The following is a 25,071-nucleotide window of genomic DNA, read 5'->3' on the forward strand; positions in this document are numbered from 1 at the left end:
TCGGTTTAAATAAGTAACAGTTTCGCATAGTTTGATATAAGTCAAGAAAAGACCTGAAACTTAAACAATAGTCAAGAGGGGAAATATGGTGGAAATATGTTTTATCTTAACTTAGATTTCTTTTTTTTCAATCTTGCAATCATGCATCTGATGAAACTGTGGCTATAGGTGCATTGGATTGCTTTTCAAGTGTTTATTCGTGCTCCAGCTGGACACTTTCTCCTTACTGACTGGTCCCAGTGTTACATTTTCCACCCAGACCTCGAGCACGTCTGAGCTTTTGATGGATTTGATCATTTATTCATCATGTTTCCAGCAAGACTGTGCCTTAAAACATGTTCCCGCAGGATAAATCCATGTTTTTCTTTCTTTACATGCTTCTCTGTAGGTTGACAAAAATTGCACAACTTTTGGCCAAGTTCAAATAATCTCGAGTCTCTCTTCTTTTTTTTTTTACTTGGTATTTTAGAGGCGTACAAAACAATAATCGCTACATCTTGTTGAAAAGCTCTTTGATCAGATCTTACCTTCAGCAGAAATTGTTCTGCGGTTTCTGAATAATGTGTTTGGGCTTCAAGTAAACTAAGATAAAACTCAGAGATCAGTTTGTTGTCTGCACTAAGTAATAGAGACAAACAATAGAAAACACTTTGATGAACCGACCTGTTTGTGACCTAATCTTCATTATGAGAGGCAGTAAATTCCTAATTAGGCGTGATAAGTTGGGTAGAATTTCATTTCTGACACCCTGATGAATTATATTATAATTAAAATTCAGATACTATTGTAGTGCAATGTGTGAATTTGAATAAACAGTTTTCTGGCGCCTTTTCTTTGAACGGCTGGGCCGACTCGTCTGAACACTCTGGCATCCTGTGCCCTCTTTGGAATTAGTTCAAGAGCAATTAGAAACTTATCACCGTTCTAGCCTTCAGCGCTGCACGGCCGTGAACACACACAGCCACACTAATGTACTGTATCTTTCGCCAAACATCTGTTTAATTACCCCTCCTAGCATTGTCTGTCATTTGCGATATATTGTGTTGCTATTATTTTTACTAATGAGGACATTCACACACATGCATGCAGCACATTTTCCTCCATTTTCTTTCCTAGAGTTGTTCCAAAATAGTCTGACGTCTTGGTTAAAACGTGATGATTAACACCAAAGAAACTTCAAATTGCCTCATTGTTGTTTGCACAATACCTTATTATAACCACCCTGCAAACAGAATATGACACAAAAAGCAATTTTCTGTTGCTAATTGGTTAATTCAGAGCTTCAATTATGCAGCAATTGCAACTGGTCAGAGGTCATGACACCAAAACTGTACCTATCCATCTTAAAACTTGCCAAAAATGCCTCATGATTTGTCTAAAATGACTAAAAAAATTCTACAATAGCCCAAACATTACTCAAAATACATCATACTTGTGCAAAATGCCTCAAAACCTTTCCAAAATGGCAATAATCTGTCAAAAAGCATTTAAAACTGGTCCTAAATAAGTTGAAAAAATGTCCAAACTATCTGAAACTCGTCAAAATGCCTTATGATTTGTCACAATGACTAAAGAATTGTCTACAATAAGCAAAATTGCTCCATATACATCATACTTATGCAAAATGGCTTCCAAACTTTTCGAAAAATTGTGAAAATCGGTCAAAATCATGTAAAAATTGGTCCTAAATAACTTGAAAATGACCCAAAATCACTCTTAAATTGTCCAGTCACTTGATAATCAACTGCCAATTTAAACTGATAATCAGCAGCGGTATCAATCAGCAATCATCAATAGGAAAAAGCAGAAGACTACAGCTCATTTAAAGTACATGAACTCAGGTGGAGACCATTAACCACCACATGGAGTCTTTGTCATGGTTGCCCCTTAGAGCAGTTCATCATCAGGTTATTTTTTCTCTTATTACCGTTAATAGTGAGGATATTTTCTTGATTTTTCTTACCTTTCTTTGACCAGACGAGCCGCTCCGTCAGCAGAGTTCTCGGTGGATCGGACTCGACACCTCATGTCCTTCCTCACCATGTGGACCGAGTCCGGACTGGAACGTTGGGCTTTCAGGAGAAGATCTGTGCACCAAGGACTGTGGTTGGGTCCAGAGGCTTGGTGACGGACCTCATACCCTGGGACGCCGGGACCGATGGGGAGTCACATATGAGGTAAATTATCCTTAATTATCCTGGTTGGTCCAATGTTTTCACAATTTGGACCCACCCAACCAAATGGAGACAGTTGGCTCTGACTTATTTAACTGAATATTTACTCAGTGGTGCAAAAAACTTTTTTCCATCCATCAATTAGTGAGAAAATCCAGTTCAGAATTATTCTTGTATTGTTTAAAATTACACCAAAGTTGTCAAAAAATAATCAAAAATGTCCAAAGGGATTTTTTTTTCTAAATACATGAAAGTTGTTTAAAAGTACACAAATCTTTCCAATTTTTTGGCTTTAGACTGTGACACCTGGATAGATGTAAAACTGATCTGGATGCAGGTTTTCAGATCTCAGATTTTCATCAAAAATTGGCTAATTCCATATTGTCTGAAATTACACACAAATTGTCCCAAATTTCTCAAAATCTGTTGAAAATGACTCACAAATGCTCAAAAGGTCATTAAAAATTCCCAGAATTACTTGACAACTGATGAAAATGTTATGCAAAATTGGTCCATGATGACTGAAAGAGTTGCACAAAATTAAGAGAAGTAGCTCAGATTTTTTTGTCTTAGGTTGTGACACCTGGATGGATGTAAAAATGATCGGGTGGCAGTATTTATCAGAACTCAAACGTGTTTTCCTCCTAAAATGTCATGTGTTTATCTGCTGTACTGATGAAGTTCTGAAGGCTGGATAAAGTAATTGAAAAGCACCAAATATGGAGCCCATTATCTACTTCAAGGGTCTGTACATCTGAAAATATTCACAGTATGAAGGTAAAACTTTTAAAATATAATTAAATTATTGTACAAAAACAATCATCTTATTCTGAGGGTGTCAGAGGGGAACGTTTTCAGATTGGGTTAGTTTTTGGATGAAAATGTTGCATTGATTTACCACAGCAGTGAATGTGTTCTATCACACAAACGGGAGCTGAAGGACCTCCACGAGGACATCAGACATAATCTATTCATAATCTATTCAAACAGTCCAAAACAGGAGCACTGAGGCAGAGCTCAACAGCTAATTAAGTTTTTGTTGGTCTTTTCACTAGCAGCAGCTAACAAGGGTCAACAAACCAGCAGGTGATGGTTGCATAGCTTTACGTTGGACGTCACCTCCAGACTTCCTGTTAAACCTCCAGACTTCCTGTTAAACCTCCCAGACTTCCTGTTAAACCTCCCAGACTTCCTGTTAAACCTCCCGACTTCCTGTTAAAACCTCCCGACTTCCTGTTAAACCTCCCGACTTCCTGTTAAACCTCCCGACTTCCTGTTAAACCTCCTGACTTCCTGTTGAACCTGCCACTTCCTGTTAACCTCCCAGACTTCCTGTTAAACCTCCCGACTTCCTGTTAAACCTCCCGACTTTCCTGTTAAACCTCCCGACTTCCTGTTAAACCTCCTGACTTCCTGTTGAACCTGCCACTTCCTGTTAAACCTCCTGACTTCCTGTTGAACCTGCCACTTCCTGTTAAACCTCCCGACTTCCTGTTTAAACCTCCTGACTTCCTGTTAAACCTCCGCTGACTTCCTGTTGAACCTGCCACTCCTGTTAAACCTCCCGACTTCCTGTCTGTTACCGTGACTTGACTTTCTGTACGTCGTCGGGATGGAAGCCGCTCATCCGTATTAATCACACGTTTGGAGACCAGAGGATGTATTTATAGTTTACAAAGCTCATGAATAAGCAAAGAGCCGCTCCTGCAGAGGGGAAGCTGGTTCAGAAAACTCACAGACATGAACCACATCACATCCTGCTGGTTTCCTAGGATGATTTTAGGTAATCTCAAATATAAGTCTGAAAATCCAACACTTCCTATATTTGCCGGTGTATTTAAGGTGGAAAACATGGTATAAATAGGAAATACTGTGAGCAGTTTCTGGCCGTTTTTCCTCACGTATCATTGCTAAGTGTGGGCTCTTTTCCATCACTGTGAGACAATTTTTCCTCATGATTGTCTCGTTTTCCTCACTATGAACTCATGTTTGTATCTTTTCCTTACTGTGGGCTCATTTCCCCCAATGTAAACCACTTTTTCCTCCAATGAACTTGTGTTTTCTTTCCTTGGTCTCTTGTTTCCCCGCTTTGGGTTCATTTTTTCTTACTATGGACCTCATTTTTCCTCACTGTACAGTATTTTTTTCCTCAATGTGGCTCTTTTTCCCATCACTGTGACTATTGTTCTCACCCGTGGGTACTTTGTTCCTCACTGTGGGCTAATTTTTCATTTCTGTAAAGTAATTTTTCTTCACTGTTGACTCATTTTCGTCACTTGGGTTACTTTTTCCTTAATAATTCGACTCTCTTTTCCTCACTGCAAAGTAATGTTTCCTCACTTTTGAGTCATTTTTCCTCACGATGAACTCATGTTTCCTCACTGGAGGCTCTTTTTTCCTCACGGTGGACTCATTTTTCTTCACTTTGGCGTTTTTTTTTCTTCTTTTTCTCACTGTAAAATTATTTTTCCTCACTGTGGGCTCCTTTCTCTAACTCTGGGCTTTTTTTTTCTCACTATTGACTCATTTTTCTTCACTTTGGGTTTAATTTGTCCTCACCGTGAGCTCATTTTTTGAACATCATCATCATGGAACTACACTGAAAAAGAGAAATGTTGGACCAACTTAAGTGACTTATTTCAATCTTTAACATGTAATTTAACATAATTTATTCAAATTAATTTGACCAGTGAAATGGAAGAACATCATTTTGTCTTCAGATTTACCATCATTTCCTTTTCTTTACTTCTGCTTCCTGTTAGCAGCAGAAAAATTGCAATGAAATGTCGGCGGTAAACTTAGTTTTCACCCCTTTGTCGAAACTTAGAAAAGCAGTTTTTCAGTAAAAATCAAAATGTGCATTTGAGTTTATAGAATCTGCAAAGGATAAACTGCCTTCACCAAAGCAGATTATGTGGAACAGGACTTTACTTCAGCCACACGAAGGCAAAGCTTTTACAGCGTGGTTCTGTTTGCAGATATTACAAGTGAAGTAGCTTTTTCATTGTCTCCAATGAGGGACGGAGTGAAGAAGGAGCTTTAAATGCATTTGTGTCGCCGGCCTTTGATTCCACAGAACAGTGGAGGATAAAGAGCAGCAAAAGGTCAGACAGGGAAGAAACTTTCAACTCTCCTGTAGCTACAAGAGAATGTGTTGTTCTGAGCCGTAGATGAGGATGGGTCCTTGGATCGTCTCGTCTCGTTCGATTCCCCTGCATGTATTAAAGCCAGAGATGAAACTTCACATGACAGCGTTGAGAGAACAAAGAGAATGATTCATGTTGGTCACGTATTTCTGTCTTTTCTCTCTGTAAAGGAGGGTTTTTATGCTAACAATACATGGACACACACCTGGAAACGCTGCCAGAACCTCTCATTAAAGGATGATTAGGTGGATGTAAATGATGTGTGTCGACATCAAACGCTCTTTTTTTTCTTCACCGGGGCTCATTTTTCAATATAAAGTCCTGCACCTCGATGGAAACAGGACAGCCATGAAGGAGAAGGAATGAAGAAAATGAAGCTTGATTCCTTTGATCATTTAATTTCAGCATCATTGAAAAAAAAAACAGAATCAATATTCCAGTGGTTTGTCTGATAAAACATATTCCAGATATTTACCTATTTCCATTTCTACAACCTTTTTTTTTACGTCTTTTGGCAGGTGTTTTCATCACATTTTGGTCATTTTTAGTCACTGTTGACTCTGTTTTCCACACTAAGGACTCTGTTCCTCGTTGTGTGCAGATTTCTCCTCATTGTTGCCTCATTTTTCCTCACTATGAACTCATGTTTCCTCAATTAGGGCTCTTTTTACTACAGTGTGGCATCATTTTTCCTCACTTTAGGTTAATTTTTCCTCACTGTTGCCTCATGTTTAATCACCTTGGTCTGTTTTATCCTCTCTGTGTACTCATTTTTTTCCACTTTGGGATAATTTTTCCTTACTTTGGACTCTTTTCCTCATTGTAAAGTACTTTCCCCTCATCAATGACTCATGATTCTTTGCTGTGTGCTCCTTTTTCCTCACTGTTGCCTCATTTTTAGCTCACTATGAACTCATGTCTCCTCACATTGGGCTCTATTTTACTTCACTGTAGACTCCTTTTTTATCACTATGAACTAATTTTTCCTCACTATGGTCTAATTTTTCCTTATTATGAACTAATTTTTCCTCAACTTAGTCTATTTTATCCTCGCTGTATACTCATTTTTCCTCACTGTGGACAATTTTTCCTTAATATGGACTCTTTTCCTCATTAATTCATTTTTCCTCACCATGGGATCTTTTTACCCCACTGTGGGATAATTTTTCCTCTCTATGAACTCATGTCTCCTCATATTGGGCTCTTTTTCTTCACTGTAGACTCTTCTTTCTTTACTATGAACTAATTTTATCATTTTACTCCATTGTGAGCCCATTTTTCCTCACTGTTGCCTCATTTTCCTCACTACAGTCATGTTTCCTCACTTTGATCTCTCTTATCCTCACCGTTCATTTTTCACTCATATATTTTAACATCTTTACATCTATTTTGCTTTTTTCCCCCCAGTGTGTCTGCAAGTAAAAATCCCACAAATGTTAAAAATTTATCAAAGAAATTTATTAAAATAAATACATGAAATGGCTAAAAAAAAGTTTTAAAAAAAACAATGAAGCGTTTTGAAAATGTGTGAAAAATATGCAGAAAAAAACACATATTCATGTTTAAAAGCACGAAAATAATAATGAAGAACTGCCTGCAGTTCAACCTGAAAACTCTGAATTTTTGTAATGTGACTGTTGGTCACAGCTGAGTCAGTCATGGGATTTTATTTACGCCACAACAAACTGAATTTTTTTTATTTTTACAGAATATGATTTACTGCAAACTGTTTGTTTTTGGTGATTTTTAAAAAAAATGAGACATGGAATAAATAGATTTTGAAGCAAATATCGCACAAACTTGAAACTTGGATGTTCTTTTGCACTTTCTGGCTCCAGTAAATGTTGTGTTTTTCTAATTCTTTTCATTTTTTTAATCAGAAATGCGAATGAATCCCAGCCTCTATCGTAGCTTTATTACTTTTATTAATGGTGCTGTAAATTAGCGCTGCTGCTCTGTTGCTTCCCTCCAGAGGAACCCTGTTGTTCTCTTCCTAAAGCCTGTTTCACAGACATCGGATTAGTATTCTTCTCCCGCAAATAATTCCCACGTCCTAAATTTGGGCTGTTTAACTTTGATTACTCCAAACCGGCGGCGGGCTGAGACTCTCTTCCCTCCGGCGTCTTTGATTCTCAGCATCCAGCGGCAGATGTTTTCCTGCAGGACTCCGACCTCCTCACGCCCGGGGCACCGTTAGCACAATGCTAATGTGGGACTTTGGGAGTGATTCCCCTTTAAATCGCGACCCGATCTTCACCCGACGCGTCTTCCTCGAGCACGTCCGTCCTCCCCCGATCCTTGAAGGGCCGTCAGAGCTGATTCACCTCTAGATTCACTTTGAAACTCGTCCACCTGGGGAGGCGGCGGGAAGTAAAAGGCCCCGGTAGCGCTAAAAGATTCAGCGTTGGGAGCAGTGGGGGGTTCTTCTCCTGGGAGCTTCTCATCGCGTTCAGCTGTAATATTCCATCCAGAAAGGTTACTGGAGGCTTGAAATATTCCAGAGGCTTTTATAGAAGTTACTTTAATTTGCATTAATTGATTTTTTTTGGCCACGTAGGAGCAGCACGGCTCAGCGGTAGCTTCCCATCGCCTAAAGGCTAATTCACGGTTTCTACATAAACGATGTCGACATTGAATAAAAAATCAAACACAGAAAAAACACACAAGGCTCCTGTGGATGTTTCTGAAAGGCTGCACATTTTACAGGGGAGTAAATACAGATTACACAGCAGGGCCGTGCATATATTTCTTTAAAATGTCGTGCACAGAGGAAGGACACTGTGCAGGATATCTGGAGAATTCAGAACTCCTCACGGCTTCTAAACATCTCTGAAGTCCTGCAGTACATCAGTTTGTTGTGATGAAATAATCACTCAGGAACTGTGGAAAGAAAGATGTTTAATGCTCCATTTGTTTTATTGATCCAGTGTGTAAATCCATTTTGGACAAGTTTAAGTAATTTAGGACAAATTTTGAGTCATTTTTGGACAAATTTAAGTAATTTTGGAAATATTTTGAGTAATTTGAGCAATTTGAGTCATTTTTGGACAAATTCTGAAATAATTCTAGACCATCTTCTCGATTATTTTGGACAGGATTTCCGGTTTCACTGATTTTGACAATTTTTTGACAAAAACAAAAAATGCAATATATAAAAAAGTGAAGAAAAAATTGTATAAAAATAAGTAAATGCTCCAAATATTTATGACATATGCACAAAAGAAAGATTTCACTCATTTTGACTAATTTTCTGCAAAAATAAAAAGTAAAATGAAAAAACTAATTAACAAAATAAGTTTTAAAAAAATAAGTAAAGCTTCCAAATATTTCTAAAATGTACAAGAAAAAGTCCCACAAATATAAAGTTTTATTTTTTAAATAAATAAAATGATGAAAACTGTAAAAAAAAAAAAAAAAAAAAAAACTATAATAGTCGGAGTCAGTTACAAGTCTTTCCATAATTATTTATTAATTATGAAATCATACAACCACTGACTTTTTTGTGAAAACGTAGTTATCTGTATATTTTTTATCTTGGAAGAAGACATTTCCACCATAAACTGAGGTAGAAAATTCACCAGAATGCTAGAAGTTAAGTGTTTGACGCTCAAAATCCCTAATGTTCAAATGAAACCTTCGTCATCGTCGGACATAAACTACAGTAACAAGCTGAATTTTGCTAAACAAGACATTAATGCAGCACCTTCTGTTCACATGCAGTTATTTGACCCATTTTTGTTGTGATACTGTATTTTATAGCAGCTTCAAATGTTCTATATTGCATTCGTAGCTCACTTTCACCCTGTTTTCTGTCATTTTTCAGTCGCCCAACAAGCCCACCAATCCTCAGGAGAAGATCCGGCCCCTGACCAGCCTGGACCACCCCCAGAGCCCCTTCTACGACCCAGAGGGAGGCGCAATCACTCCGGTAGCCAAGGTGGTGGTGGAGCGTATCGCTAGAAAGGTAAAAAAGCTGTCTGTATGGCCCCTGTGGGGGCTTAGCTAGCAACGGGCACCATAACAAAGACTTCTGACAAGTTAATGACCTCCAAACAGAGCTCAGCTGTTAGGAAAATGTTGGGATCAGCTTAAAGAGCGTTGTCACCTATAAATAATGAAGGATTTTATTTTAAATTTACATCCCCAGCATCCTCAAAACTAATTGTGCTCTGCTTGGACAGCAGAAGTAAACGACGAACTGGATTTAGATTTATTATTATATCAGTTAAAAAGACCCTTTATCAGGCCATATCCTGATTTTTTTTTTTTTTTTTTTTTTTTTGAGCTCATCAGTCTGCAGTGACATTTTGTCTATTTCTACACTCTGGACATGTTTAATTCCTGGATAGAGGCAGGTTGGCTTCCATGATTTTTCTCTGATTAGCTAAATTAGCTAATTAGCTAGCAGGTGGAGGCTCTTGCTGTTTAGTACTGCAGAGACCAGAGGAGGTGGAGGCATTGTAGGGGTTTAGCTAGTAAAGGTGCACCATGACAAAGACTTCCGTGATGATTAGTGACCTCTGACTAGAGTAACAAGGATAAAAAAGACTGGAATCAACTCTAATCATTTTCTTATATTCCAGTGGTATATAAGATAAGACTTTATTTAACCTAAACACTGACTTCCACTGATTGTGTTCTTCCGTTCTTCCTGACAGCAGATGTAAACAAAGAACCAGACTTGGATTTGTGCCCATACTGATCAATTAAAAAGACCCTCGATCACCCCATGTTCAGCACTTTGTGTTGCATTTTTCTATCAAAAGTGCTATATAAATAAAGTTTGATTGATTGAGTGATTATTCTCTGATTAGCTAAATTAGCTGCAGTACCTGGTTGTGCCACCAGGTGGAGTCTCTTTATGCTTAATACTGTAGAGACCAGAGGAGGCAGAGACATTGTGGGAGTTTAGCTAGTAAAGGGCCACCATGACAAAGACTTCTGTGACGATTAATGACCTCTGACTAGAACTCATGAGTTCAAAACAAACTAGAATCAACTGCAATTGTGTTCTTATATTCCAGTGGTATGTAAGATGCACTAAAAGTAGGGTTCAACTTCATTAATCCTAAATAAGACACCTTATATCAGGACATGGTAAATGCCCACCGTTTTCAATTAATCCGTTCTAGATAGACAATGCTGCCAATTGTTGATTAAGAAAAGTACTGAAATGCCACTAATTGTGTTCCTCCTTTACAACAAGCTTAAATACCAACCAGTTGAGAAGCACCTTGATCAGGACATACTTTGTCAATATACAATCACAAACCTCTTGAAATAAGTTACTAAATGGATTTTAAAATGATTATTAGCAACTTTTTAGGCCACTCTGCAGTTTTTATGTCCATAGATGGAGTCTTGTGCTTTAACCTTGCTTGGTAAGGACACATTTTTGAACATTTTTGTGTCGTATCTGACCCCATCTTTCCTCTTCCACTCAGGGAGAACAGTGCAACGTGGTGCCCGACACCATCGACGACATCGTGGCCGATATCGGACAGGAGGAGAAGGAGGAAGGTGCAGTAAGCTCAGAAAACACACACTGAGCTGATTATAGTGATTCAGAGGAACAATAGATCCACTCAGAGAGCTCGCTGGATGTTTAGCAGATCCTTCAGACCCGTCATTATGGGATATTACATTCCTCGGTGTTTGCTAAACACTCGCTGTGACCGTAGAGTTTTCTGATGCTGAAGGACACCCAGCGTCTCATTAAAGCCTCAGACGGAGGTCAGGTAGTCACATTACCCATCTGGCAGGTTGTATCTGCATCCTGCTGTGTGAAGGTTTGAGTCCTGCCCTCATCAAATGGACCTGGTATTATGGGATGCAGCAGAGAGCCTGTAAGTGATGTCTCAGAAGGAAGGCATATGAAGTCTGTCTGCAGGGCGACAGAATGTGTTTTTATCACATTCTAGCAAAAAAAAAAAGAGTAGTTATAAAGGTTTATTCCATCCAAAACATTACTTCATGTCAAAGTACTTATCCTTTTAAAGCTTTATTCTACCAAAGTTCTGGCTTTATGTCAAAGTAGTTCTACTATTAAAGGTTTATTCCTTCCAAAATACTACTTTATGTCAAATATGAGCAGTCTTCAAGGTTTAATCCTCCCAATTTGTATTTTATTAAGAAACAAATTATGGTTTTAAGGGTTTGTTCCACCCAAATAGTACTTTTTGTCCAAATACTTAAGTTTTAAAGGTTGATTCCCTCCAAAAGATTACTTAGTGTCCATGTATTTGTACTTTTGAAGGTTTATTCTTTCCAAAATACGACTTTATGTGAAATATGTGCAGTTTTCAACGTGTATTCCAAGCTGTTACTACTTTTTAACGAACAAGTTGTGGTTTTAAAGGTTTGTTTCTCCCAAAATATACTTTTGTGTCCAAGTACTTGTACATTTAAAGGTCTAGTCCTCCCACAATACTAGTTTATGTTCAGTTATCTGCAGTGTTTACAGTTCATTCCTCTACTGTTCTTAAAATTTCCATACCAGGTTGGTATTGTGTCTACAGAAAGTTCCTGTAAGTATATATTTATGGATGGATCTACATTTCTGCTAAAATGCAGTCTTGGGTCGACATTCCACCAATGAGGACTTAAATCTTGTCTGAAATTAAAAGAAATTTGTCCAAAATGGCAAAAAAAAAAAAATACTTGAGAATTGTTTTAGAAGACTCAAAATGAGAAAAAAAGACAAAAATGGTCAAAAATGACGTAAAGCTGTCAAAATAACAATAATGAATGTTTATTGGACCTTCAAAATGGAAAAAAGTTTTTAAAAAAATCCAAAAAGTCTCCATAAAGTTCCTATAAGTGTATATATATATGGATGGATCCATATTTCTACTAAAACCTCTGAGGTTCTAACATCATAACAGAGTGATAAAAATGACTCCCAGAGATGAGCGGTTAAAGCAAACTAGATTTATTCATTAATATCGACAGGATATGAATCGAATGGAGTTCAGCCACAACAACAATCAAGACAATCTAAATTATTCACAGCTGCCCAATCACTGAAGAAAACATAGACGTCTTTGACCGGCTTCTACTAAATGTACAGGACGAGATGTTCTTCTTCCCAGACAGACCAAGGACTGACTTAAAGAGCACAACATACTTTTCAAGGTTTATTCCATCTAAAATACTGTTTTATGTCCACATATCTGCTATTTTAAACCTTAATTACACTCAGAACACTAATTTTTCTCCACTTACTAATATTTTGAAGAGGTGTTTTGCACCTAATTAGTGCTTTATAATAAATAAGTTGTGGTTTCAAATGTTTTTCTCCCAAAATACAACTTTCAGTTCAAGTACATTTAGTTTTAGAGGTTTATTTCACCCAAAACACTACTTTCTGTCCAAGTGCTTGTAGTTTTAAAGGGTTATTCTACCAAAAAGTCTGATATTATGTCAAAGTACCTGTACGATTAAAGGTTTTTTCCTTCCAAATCACAACTTTCTGTCAAATATGAGCAGTTTGTAACATGTATTCCACCCAATTAGTACCTTTCTAGCAAAGACGTTGTGATTTTAAAGGTTTATTTCTCCCAAAAGACAACTTTGTGTCCAAGTACAGCTACTTTTCAAAGTTTACTCCAACCAAAACACAACTTTATGTCCAATTGCTTCTACTTGTTAAAGTTTTTTTCCCCAAAAAACACGACTTTGTATCCATGTACTTATATTTTTAAGGATTTGTTACACCTAAAATACTGCTTTCTGCCGAAGTACTTGTACTTTTAAAGGTTTTTTTTCTTCCTAAATCCAACTTTATGTCCAATTATTTCTACTTTTAAAAGTTTATTCCTCCCAAAATACTACTTTATGTTCGAGTATTTGTCATTTTAGGTAAATTATTGTTCTAAAAATCTGACTTTCTGTGAAACTACTTGTTCTTTTAAAAGTTTATTCCTACCAAAGCACTTTTTTATGTTAAATTTTCCGCAATTTTCACGGTTTATTCCACTACTGTTGATAAATGCTGCAATTGTGGTGATTTTTTAAAGACAGCACATCTTTAAAACCTGCTGGCCGGCTGTTTTGGGGTTTCAGAGGGTTAAAGTAACGTTATCAGCTGCCACCTGCACATCAACACACAAGAAAATCACATTTTCACACTCAAACATTAATTTTAGATCATGATTAGTGTCATTTTGCGGCTGTTGGACACATTACAGTCAACAGAAAGCTCTCTGCTGGAAGCGGAGGCAAAAGTTCAGCACTAAAAGTTTATTTATTCTAAGGTTTAAATCTGATCCTGCTTTAAACACCTTTTTTTCAACACCTTTGCACAGCGGGTTGCACAAAGCAGCACAAAGTGAATCTGCTCTGTGACCTTCTAGCTGCAGGATAAGTTGTTTTTTATTCCCTCTTTATCCTCACAGACGCTCTATCCAGGGCGGTGTTTATTCTCTGCATCGCTGTGCAGGATTCTGTCCACGCAGCAGAATCCCTAACAAGGATCTCCTGCTGTCTAATAAACGTCCTCCTCACTCGGTTTGCTTCTGTTCTCCCTCGGTGTGTGACGATTGAGGATCCGCTGCTTCTTTTCCCTGCGGAGCTTTAACTTCCACGTTTCCTCTGTCGTTTCATGTTATCCTGCAGAACCGGGCTCGCTGAGGTTGGTCCCGGCGGTCCGACTCTGGATCATTTTCTGTGCCTCAGGAGAGCGATATTAATTGAAGCCGGTAGCTCCTCGAAGCTCTAATTGGACGAGACGTTCACAAATCATCCTCCTGCTTCCCGTCGCCGCTCAGATGTCACTTAGTGGTCGACTACCTGCAGTAATCGCCTTCGCAGACGTTCATCATCCACGTTCTTCACTTCCTCTGAACTTCAGCTAGAAAACACTTTAAAACAACCAAAGTCCTGCACAGTTAGGAATAAATAGCATCCAATAAAACACAGTAGAATGAAATGGTTCAAATATAATGATGATAAATGAAAAGATGCAACAAAGTCAGGAGCACTGTAAAAAATGTACAGTTGAGACCATAAAATTATACTACTTTTACTGTATTTAAAACAGTAAAAAACAGAATTATTTGACAGATAATTACCGTTATTTGAAGGAAAATCATAACATTTTCTATAATTATTAGAACACCGTCAGAAAGGTTTTCTTTCTTGTCTTTTACAGTCTTGATGCAGAAAAGCTTCATTTTCTTCTTGGGGTTTCAAAGAACAGCTGTTTTGCTGACTCCAAGCCAATTAGCGACATCTCTCTTTGTCTTCTTGTCATCTCGCAGTTTTCTTTAATGCATTTTTAAGTGATAATTTAGCTTGGAGTATCTGTAGACGATACAAATACACTACAGCTCAAAAGTTTGGGGTCACCCAGACTATTCCACGTTTTCCATGAAGTCTCCCACTTTTATCCATGTGTTAACATAACTGCACAAGAGTTTTCTAACAGTCAATGAGCCTTTCAACACCATTAGCTAACACAATGTAGCATTAGAACACAGTGATGGTTGCTGGAAATGTTCCTCTGTACCCCTATGGAGATATTCCATTAAAAATCAGCCGTTTACAGATAGAATAGTCATTTACCACATTAACTACGTCTACACTGGATTTATCATTCATTATATATTTGTGTAAGTTTAATAAAATGCACACGACCGGTCAAACGTTTGGACACAGCTTCTCATTTTAATGTTTTTTTCTTTATTTTCATGACTGACTCCATTGTAGATTCTCACCGAAGGCATCAAAACTATTAGCCTAGCCGCGCTAGACAACCCATGGCAACGAATTTAATTCTCTGCCAGGGTGGGTCTAGTTACCCTCCATAAGGCTCGAGGCTGGATTCTCCTAAAACTGGCCGGACCAATCACCATGAAGTGTAGAGTCAGAAGGCGGGCGTAACTGACAGAAACAACCGGCGCACAATAAACAGTTATCTTTCAACTCGGCTTTGGTCACAGCCCTTAAAGATTTGAAGCTAAAATTCAACTTGAAAGATAAACAAAGGACGGCACTGAAGTGTTTCATTGAGAAGAAAGACGTATTTGGACTGATGCCGACGGGATATGGTAAATCCTTAATATACCAGTTGGCTCCGCGGCTCCGCTGGTTGGGAAGCTAATGGGACTTAGCCACAATCCGCCGGTGCTCTCGGAACTACGTCAGCCTATTCGTTGCGTTAATTGGTTGTATACCTACCCAATTGCTGCAGAGGGATTTGATAGACAACCTTTTAGCCCGCCTCCCTCCCTGTCGAGCTTCCCTAGACCCTTGTGCCATCAGAAACATGGGTGTAGCATGGCTAGGCTACAAAACTATGAATGAACACATGGAATTATGAAGTAAACAAAAAAAATGTGAAATAAGTCAAAACATGTTTTGTTTTTTGGATTCTTCAAAATAGCCACCTTTGCTTTGATTACTGCTTTGCACACTTTTGGTATTGTCTGGATGAGTTCGTGAGGTAGAACCTGAAATGGTTGACAGATTTCCCAGAGATGCTAAGCATATAGCTTACTGAGCTACTGATCCCCTGACATGGTTTGGTTTGGTCTTTTGATTTTGATTATGGTCTAAAACATAAAAATGGCCATACTAATGCTTTTTTTCCACTCTTCCATTGCAGAATTGCATTTATGCAAGTTTCTCATTTCTAAATTGATCCATTATCGAATCATATAACGCAAAAAAAGACGTTTGTTGTTTTGGAATTCAAGTGTATACTGGAAACAGCACTGGGCCCAGAATGGAGCCCTGAGGGACTCCCAGACTAAGCGGGGATGTAGCCGAAAAGTATTCGCTCAAGTGAACTGAGAAGCTCAAATCTGTCGGACAAAATTCAAACCACCTGAGGACCTTTGAGGCCTTCATGCTGCGTGAGATGAGACATAAAGAAAGCATCGTCCACATGTCAGAAATAACTGTTAGAAGAACAAAAACTTACCAGAAAGTGAAACCATTCGAGCGGTTATTTATCGCCTTCCCTCCATGTTTCTCCCCTCAGACGACACTCCGGAGACGTGCATCTACTCGGGCTGGTCGCCGTGGTCGGCCTGCAGCAGCGCCACGTGTGAAAAAGGTCGCAGGATGAGGCAGAGGATGCTGAAGGCTCAGCTGGACCTCAGCGTACCGTGTCCCCACACCCAGGACTTCCAGCCCTGCATGGGCCCCGGATGCAGCATGGAGGGTAAACACTCACTGGCACATGTATATATAATGTAATATAGATAGAAAATACCACGTAGAGTGATCCTGCAGTGTGGTTAAACTGATCAGAAGTTCATTTTACAACCCTACAGGTACAATTAATGCAGCGTTTATAAGAGAAGAAGCTTTCTCAACCAGTTTTCCTTCAATAAATTACGTTTGTTTGTGCAGATAAGTGCAGATAATTCTTTTTCTTCTCGTTAAATTGAACATAACTGCTTTTTAATTCCCTCCAAAAAGAAATGCTTTATCTCACTGCGGAGCATCAACACTTTGGTATTTATCAAATTTATGGCACTTACACTTCAGCAGTAAAAACATTTCTTCTTCGCTCTCAGTGAGAAATTAGATGCATTTTTTCAGCTACTAAACAGATGCTTAAGTCGTGGACAGACGTTAGGTCAGTTTCAGTGATTTCTCTGCAGTTCTGACTGTATGCTGCAGTTGGTCTCTGTTCTTTTTTTGTGACCAGACAGCATCTGAAGTGCAGCAAAAAGTCTGGATTACCGCAGTGTAGAAAAGGATCAGCAGCTCCTCGGGCTGGTTGAACTTCATCCTCTGCCGGCTCCGTTTTGTTGATTGTGTTTTGTGTGTCGATCGTCCACTTCAGATCCTGAGAGATTTGACCGACATGTCTCTCAAAAGCCTTCCATCTGTTAGAAAAACACACCCGAGGTCCCAAAAGTAGCTTCTCTTCAACCACAACTTCAGCAGCAGCATTTCTTTGCCTGATATTTCTGTCCAGATAAGTGCAAACAGACGTCTCAGTGAACACAATTGTACAAATAATTATTAGCACTGCTTTTCTTTCTTGTCCTTTGTGGTTTTTGGTGCAGAAATGTTTCATTTTCTTCTACAGGTTTCAAAGAACAGCTGTTTTACTGGTTCCAAGCCAATTAGCGACATCTCTCTTTGTCTTCTTGGCATCTTGCAATTTTCTTTAATGCATTTTTAAGTGATAATTTAGCTTGGATTATCGGTAGATACACTACCGTTCAAAAGTTTGGGGTCACCCAGACTATTCCACATTTTCCATAAAATCTCCCACTTTTTTCCATGTGCTAACATCACTGCACAAGGGTTTTCTAATCATCAATGAGCCTTTCAGCACCATTAGCTAACACAATGTAGCATTAGAACACAGGAGTGATGGTTGCTGGAAATGTTCCTCTGTACCTCTATGGAGATATTCCATTAAAAATCAGCTGTTTACAGATAGAATAGTCATTTACCACATTAACTATGACTGCACTGGATTTATCATTCATTTATTGTTATCTTCATTGGGGGAAAAAAGGGTTTTCTTTTAAAAATAAGGACTTTTATAAGTGATCCCAAACTTTTGAACGGCCGTGCACATGAATTAAAGTTGCTCCATTTCAGCTAAAGTTGATATTATCAGATGAAGTTGCTCTTAATGAGTTAAAGTTGCTCTATATTATTTAAAGTTGCTCTGCTTTAGTCAGAGTTGCTCCATATTAGTTAAAGTTACAGAAATCTTTAACAAATCCATGGATCCAGACTATAAGCTGCATCACTGCCAAAATCTAATCACTTGGTCCTTGTGTCATTTCTGGCCTTCCCTGGAAATTTCTTCCAAATCTGTTAGTCTGTTTTTGAGTAATGTTGCTGACAGACAGACAGAGAGACAAACCAACGTCGATTGATCCTTCTTTGGTGGAGTAATAAGCGGTGAAACCATAAAAACAAGGTTAAAAAATAATTCTAGATAATATATAAGCAAAAGTTAATCAATAAAGGGTAAAACAGAATAAAATAGCTGGATAAAATGGACAACATCCCATAAAGAAAGTCTAGAATTTAAGAAATTTTAACTAAATTAAAGGTTCTGTTGTGTAGAAAGAATAGAAAAGGTGTCCAATAATTATTTAAGCTGTACTATAAAGTAAAATGTGCTGAATCTAAAAAGAATTCTCCATTCTGCCGTCCGTTGTCGTACGTATACTTGCGATACCTTTCATTCATTGTGCACTACTTCACTAAGTGTCCCTTCAGTGTTCAGACTTGTATTCACAAATTTTTATTTTACTGCCTGAATATAAGCCTTCTGCTGTTTTTGTTTGCTGCAACGCTTCATTACACAAAGAAGCCTCGAAATGACACAGATTGCATTTCTTAAGGCTCTAATCGTTTCAGAGTCCGGGGCGTTGAATTCCGATCGACAAGCGGGTCAATCGGTGAACGCTCAAAACAATAAGCAGATTAACGCCGAGGTATTTATCTCTGTGACTCTGGGAGCTTCGCTGTGGCTTAAACCTTAAAAAGACGCTGCTTCATTCATATTTCACAGCCTCGTGGAATTATTTTACCCACAAATGTTCCTCTGTGTGCCCCTGTTGTTGTGGAGGATTACAGCGTCTGTGGGGAAACAGGTGGCACCGCTGTGATTAGCAGGAGAATCTGCAGATTCAGCCCAGGACGATGTGCTTACATCAAGAGAATATGTGACAAAACACAGCAAATCCCTAATTACACTGAGCAAACACTGGTGATTAGATACCCTAATTACTCCTGTGAAACATAAAAGATTATGTGGATTAGCTGCTAACGCTGGGCGGCCTCGCGCATCCTGAATGCTTAAATCGGGATTTGATTGTATTTATCTGTGACTTACAGAAATCAACACAGCATGCGGTCATTATTGTGATAAAGCCAAGAAGAACAACTGCAGGATTGTGTGTTTTCAGGAACCCAATTAGGATCCAAACATGTTAACAGAGCTGAGGTTCACAGTTCATGGTATCAAAGCTGGTGCTGGAGGTGTTTCAGCAAATTAGCATCAACCTTTCCCTCACTTCTACCCTCCCTCTGTCTGTTGTTGTCAAAAGGAGAAACTTTTCTATCTGATTTGCTGCTTTACTGCAAGCAACCACCACCCCAGTCCCACAGAAGAAGAAAAAAACTACAGATTGTTCCCTGTTGGCAAGCAAAGAGCATTGTAGGGGTTTAGCTAGTAAAGAGGCACCATGGCAAAGACTTCTGTGACACTTAATGACCTCCAACCAGAGATCACGTGTTCAGGAAGAGTTGGGGTGAACTAGAAGACCGTTAAATTATCTAAAATCTGCATCCTGTAATTCTAAAGATTCCAAAAGAACCTTCTCATCAACTTCCCATATTTTCAGGAACCTAGTTCGCATCAACTCATCCCTTCCCTTATTTCTTTCTTCTCTTTGTCTATTGTTGTCAAAACAAGAAACTTTTCTGTGTGATTTTAGCCGGCGTTGTTGGCAAACAGCGAGCATTATGGAGCTTTAGCTCGTAAAAGGGCACCATGACAAAGACGTCTGTGACACTTAATGGCATCTGACCAGAGATGATGTATTTAGGACAAACTGGAATCGACTAGGACAGCACATAAATACGGACTATGAATAGTTCATGTTGGCAAACAGAGATTTATGGAGCTTTAGCTCGTAAAAGGGGACCATGACAAAGACTTCTGTGATGATTAATGACCTCCTGCCAGAGGTCACATGTTCAGGAACAGTTGGGGTCAAGTAGAACAGCATGAGATGATTTAAAATTCTGTAATTCCAAAGAGTCCAAAAGAACCTTCTCTTTAACCCCCCATATTTTCAGGAACCTTATTTAGCAAATTAACGTCAAATGTCCCTCATTTCTTTCCTTCCTCTGTCTGCTGTTGTCAAAGGAAGAAACTTTTCTGTGTGATTTCAGCCGGCGTTGTCAGTTTGATGCTCTTTTTACTGCCGGTAACAACCTCCTCCAGTCGCACAACAGGCGCTCACATGAGCATGAAACCCCAGGAGTTTGCTTTTTGTCCAATTTCCAGTGAAGTTGTCAGTTCGGAACAAACGCTGAGAAGCAGCACAGTCAGCGTCCGCCTTCGTCCTCGTCCTCCTCCCAGGGCGTCTGGCAGTCATCAGTCGTGTGGAGCTCCAACACCTCCACCCTCCGCTGCTCCTCTTATCGATTATCAGGCGGCTACACAGGTAGCTTCTTGTTCTCCTTTGTTTTCATTTAGCGCTCCGTTAGCGTAGCGCTGGGAGATTGATAATTGCAGGGGGGCGTCTCTGAGGTTGATTAATATTCCTGGGAAAGCCTCTTTCGAGCTGCAGATACCTGTTATCTTTTATTAATGATTCGCTCCTTTTGTGAGCAACGCTAGTAATGAGAATCCTCTGGAAGTTGTTCCAAAGTTTGGATAAAATTCCAATTTACTGGCTCTGTTCTTTGTAAAATCCCCTCTTTTTTTTTTGGCGGACTATCTTGTTGGAAGGGAAAGGCAGTCAGGCTCGTACAGTGTCTGAGTGGACGTGAAGAATAGGCAGATGTTGAAGCTAATGGTGATAAAACACTCCAGAGTGGAGCCTTGTTAAGCTCCAGGAGTCGCTGTGCCGCCGATACTGGCCGAGGTCAAACATATCGACTCCCCCAGGCCTCGCCGTGAAAAGGACGTCCCCCGGGCAGCTCGCCTTGTTAAAAGAGACACCAGGCAATTTTCTTTTCTTGAAAATGGAACTTTCAACCGTGAGCAGGAGCAAATCTGAGGACGGAGGTTTGCGGTGATTCAGAGCGACTGGAGGTTCTGACTTTAAAGGAAACACTGAAATCAAAGACCTGAAGGTTTGAGGGTTTCAGTCGCTTGTTTAAAGTCTTTAAAGCTTTATAATGGCAGAAGATAATTTAAAGAGCTCAGTAAGCCATGACGCACTGTAAAAATGTGCTGTTTTTAATTGTAATTTCTACAAAAATTCCCACATCATTACCACAGTAAATTGTCTTTTCACACTGTGACCAGAAAATACCTTTTTTAAACTTAAATCATCCAAAAATATACTACATGTATTTAATTCTAGTTATGTAACTGTATTTGACCATAAAATAAATGCTTTTTTCCTGTATTTGCTGTTTTAGAACCCAGCAGAGATGAATTTAAAGAGTAAACTGTTGTTTTTTGGTTGACAGAGCCGTCGACCTGCATGATGTCGGAGTGGATCAGCTGGTCGGCCTGCAGCGCCTCCTGTGGGATGGGGATGAGGTCCAGAGAGAGATACGTCAAACAGTATCCTGAGGACGGCTCTCTGTGCCAGCTAAACACCGAGGAGACGGAGAAATGTGTCGTCAACGAAGAATGCTGTGAGTTCAACCAGTTCACATCATCAGAAAAAAACCTCCTCAGAGCTGTTTTATTCTTCATCTACAGTAACTGTTCTAATGATCAGAGTTTGAAAGGTCCAACATGATTTAAAAACGGCCAAGAATGACGAAAACAGCCTAAAATTACTTTAACTTTGTCCAACATGATTTAAAAATGAGACACTGATATAAAAGTTGTCCAACATCAGGAAAAAAGTCCAAAATGATTCAACAAAATGTTCAAAATTACAAAAAAAACCCTGTCTAACATGGCTTAAAAGTGTCCAACATGATTCAAACATTGTCCAAAAATGAAGCAAAAATGTCTCAAATTATTTTAAAATGACACAAAACAGATTAAAATTACTTTCAAATTTCCCAATGTGACTTAAAAGTTCCCTAAAACATTCAAGATTTGTCACTTTGCAGAACAGAGCCGCTTCTGTAGACGTTTGACAGACTCAGATGTCTTTATATGTTGTACAAAACGATAAGAAAATGGTCTAGATCAGGGGTCGGCAACTCGCGGCTCTTTCAGCCCTCTGTTGTGGCTCCCTGTAACTTTGGAAAATAAATTGTTCTTCCTTTCAGGCGCTTCAATGCATTTTAATATAGAGAGTTTTATTGTGAAATTACCGCTCTTATTTTGACGTGTCACTCCACCGGATGTGCTGCGGTTTTCCTCTGGGACCATAGACTGTATTTAAAGATGGACGTAGCATCTGGCTGCAGAATTGAAGCCAACCCAGAAGTGTCAAAAACTTGCAATATCACGCTGTCCACTAGGGTTGGCTCCAAAAAGCTTTTTCTCCATAGACCCCAATTCATTTTTGGAAAAAATATATTTGATAGACTGATGTTCTACAGCTCAGGATTTTTTCCCCGTTAGTTTTCATGGTCAAAATGAGAGATCAGGTGGCCGATCTTAAAATAAATCAATACTGAATTTTAAATAAATTGTTAAAGTTGGCGGAGCCAGGGGGCGTGGCTATAATTGATAGACAGCAACAGAAGCCTCTGCGGTAAAATGTGGGCGGGATAAGAGAGTCCTCAGCCAATCCTGCCCCTAGTTGCTCTCCGGTCCAGCCTGTTTGATGACGCTTTTTACGTCACTGGCTCCAAAAAATACAAAACGGCGACCAGGAAGTAGCAAAATCCGGGCTTCATTTTCTCGGCGTTGAAACCAACGGGTGACGTCACGGTTAGTTTACGCCTGTCTGGGACACGAGAGCGCAAAGTTGATGCAGAGAGACAACACGGAGCTTCCGATTCCCACACGTTTCATGCCTTAAAGCTCCACTCCAAGAAAGACACGTCTTGTCTTTGAGTCAAAAGTACTCATGAATACTAAGGTAAACTACGGATAACTGTCTTGCTCAGTATTTACTCGTTGATAGGGTAATACACGTTACTCGCAAGAACACGTCCAGCATCCAGGCAGCAGGTCAGAGAGTCAGAGGAGTGTTGTCTTGGAAAATAGGGCAGCGACTTACCGGAGAAAAGTTATTAGCTTAAGATAAATAGATTTTACAAGGTAAATAGACATTCACAAAATATTGATTTCCAGCTAACATTATGTAACATATGAGGTCCAGGAGCAAAAATGACATTAACCAAGTAAGATAAATATTAGTGGTAGGACACAATTTAAAAAATGAATCTATCTAATTAGAGGCTTTGTAATTATTTAATCATGACTGATTAACAAGGGCATAGAGGTAAAAAAACGATATATGCAGTGTTGTCTTCATTTTAAATGCCAAAAGGATTTTGCGGCTCCCGGTGTTTTCTTATCTGTGGGAAACGGGTCGAAATGGCTCTTTGAGTGTTAAAGGTTGCAGACTCCTGGTCTACATCACGACTCTGGTAAAAATGACTCCTTCTAGAGCAGGGGTGTCCAACATGAGGCCCGTGGGCCAAAAGTGGTCCTCCAGAGGGTCCAATCCGGCCCTCAAAGTGGAAAAATTCCAGAGAAGACATTAACTGTAGATTGTAAATTAGTAAAACCTAGAATAAAAGATTATGTGGATTAGCTGCTAACACTGGTCTAGAATAATTTCTAGACCATGACAAGTTGTTTGGATCAGAAAGTAAAATACTAGATTGTTCTTTTGTTGTTTTGTGTCTCATTTTTGTGATCTTTTGTTTTTGTTGGTTTTTTTTGCCTTTTTTGTGTGACTTTTGTCATTTTGTGGGGGTTTTTACGTCTTGCTTGAGTTGTTTGTCGACTTTATGGTCCTTTTGTTTCTTTGTCTTGGCATTTTTTGTCTAGTTTGTGTCATTTGTGCAATTTTTTGTCCTGTTTTTGTCCATTTTTTGTCACTTTGTAACTTTTTTGTCAATTTTTTTGTCTTTCATTGGATTGTTTTGTGTCGTTTGTCTCATTTTTTGGTCGTGTTGTGTGTCATTTTTGTAGTATTTGTTTTTGTTATTTTTTGTCGTTCTTTAGCTGACTTTTTGTTGTTTATCTCATGTTTTTGTCGTTTTGTGTTTCCTTTTTGTCTGGTTTTTGTTTTTTGTCTTATTTTTGTCATTTCATGTTTGGCTTTATTTTTTGTTTATCATTTTTGTGGTTTTGTGCTTCCTTTTTGTCTCACTTGTGTTTTTTTGTCTATTTTTTGTCGTTTCGTGTTTGGCTTTATTCGTTGTTTAGTTTATCATTTTTGTGGTTTTGTGCTTCCTTTTTGTCTCACTTGTGTTTTTTGTCTATTTTTTTGGTCCTTTTGTTTCTTTGTTTTGTCATTTCGTGTCTCGTTTTTGTAATATTTTGTCTTGTTTTTGTTTTTTTTGTCTGTCTTTTGTCGCTTTGATCCTCCAGTAAGTCCTCTGTGGTTCAGTTCCAGGTGACTAAATGTTGTGTTTCTTTGTAGACGCTCTCTGATCTGGAAGTTGTGATGTGGAAATGATAAACTGAGGATGAATGTTGGTGACATTTATTTTTTCAGGTTGTTCATAATGTTTTGTAAAAAGATCATTCCTTAAATGTGAACATTTTTGCACTAAAACAAAGGAACCATGTGGAGTTGTGGTTATTTACAGGTTATTATGGTGTGGTTTTACTTTCACTGCAGATCAAACTGGGCTGAATGTGAACCTGAACTAGGATGACTTTTACACCTCTGTTTTAGATGTTTATTCTGAATATTGAACTCCTGAAATGACCCCACAGCTCCCAGCAGCTGTGTGGTGACTGAGTGGGCCGAGTGGGATCCCTGCAGCGTCACCTGTGGGATCGGCATGAAGCGACGTGAGCGGATGGTGAAGATGCCTCCCATAGACGGATCCATGTGCAAAACCGAGGTGGCCGAGGTGGAGAAGTGCATGATGCCGGAATGCCGTGAGTGAATTTATGCTAATTTACTTCACCGTGATGAAGCACAAACATTAAAAATCAATAACCAAATCTACTCTCTTAGTCAGCAAACACACGTTTAACCCTCATG

General features: G+C 38.9%; 1 protein-coding gene across 1 annotated transcript in view; it reads left to right on the top strand.

Moving 5' to 3' along the window:
• LOC110966569 (spondin-1-like) overlaps positions 1-25,071 on the top strand; it is a 142,399-nt gene that overhangs the window by 108,664 nt on the left and 8,664 nt on the right. The window contains 9 exon segments of the mRNA XM_051951858.1: positions 1,978-2,043; positions 2,045-2,120; positions 2,122-2,158; positions 2,161-2,177; positions 9,144-9,284; positions 10,765-10,840; positions 16,305-16,487; positions 21,458-21,628; positions 24,798-24,965. Coding sequence (XP_051807818.1) covers positions 1,978-2,043; positions 2,045-2,120; positions 2,122-2,158; positions 2,161-2,177; positions 9,144-9,284; positions 10,765-10,840; positions 16,305-16,487; positions 21,458-21,628; positions 24,798-24,965 — 935 coding nt within the window.

Source organism: Acanthochromis polyacanthus, chromosome 8 (assembly GCF_021347895.1).
Source record: "Acanthochromis polyacanthus isolate Apoly-LR-REF ecotype Palm Island chromosome 8, KAUST_Apoly_ChrSc, whole genome shotgun sequence".
In the NCBI taxonomy this organism is placed as follows: Eukaryota; Metazoa; Chordata; class Actinopteri; family Pomacentridae; genus Acanthochromis; species Acanthochromis polyacanthus.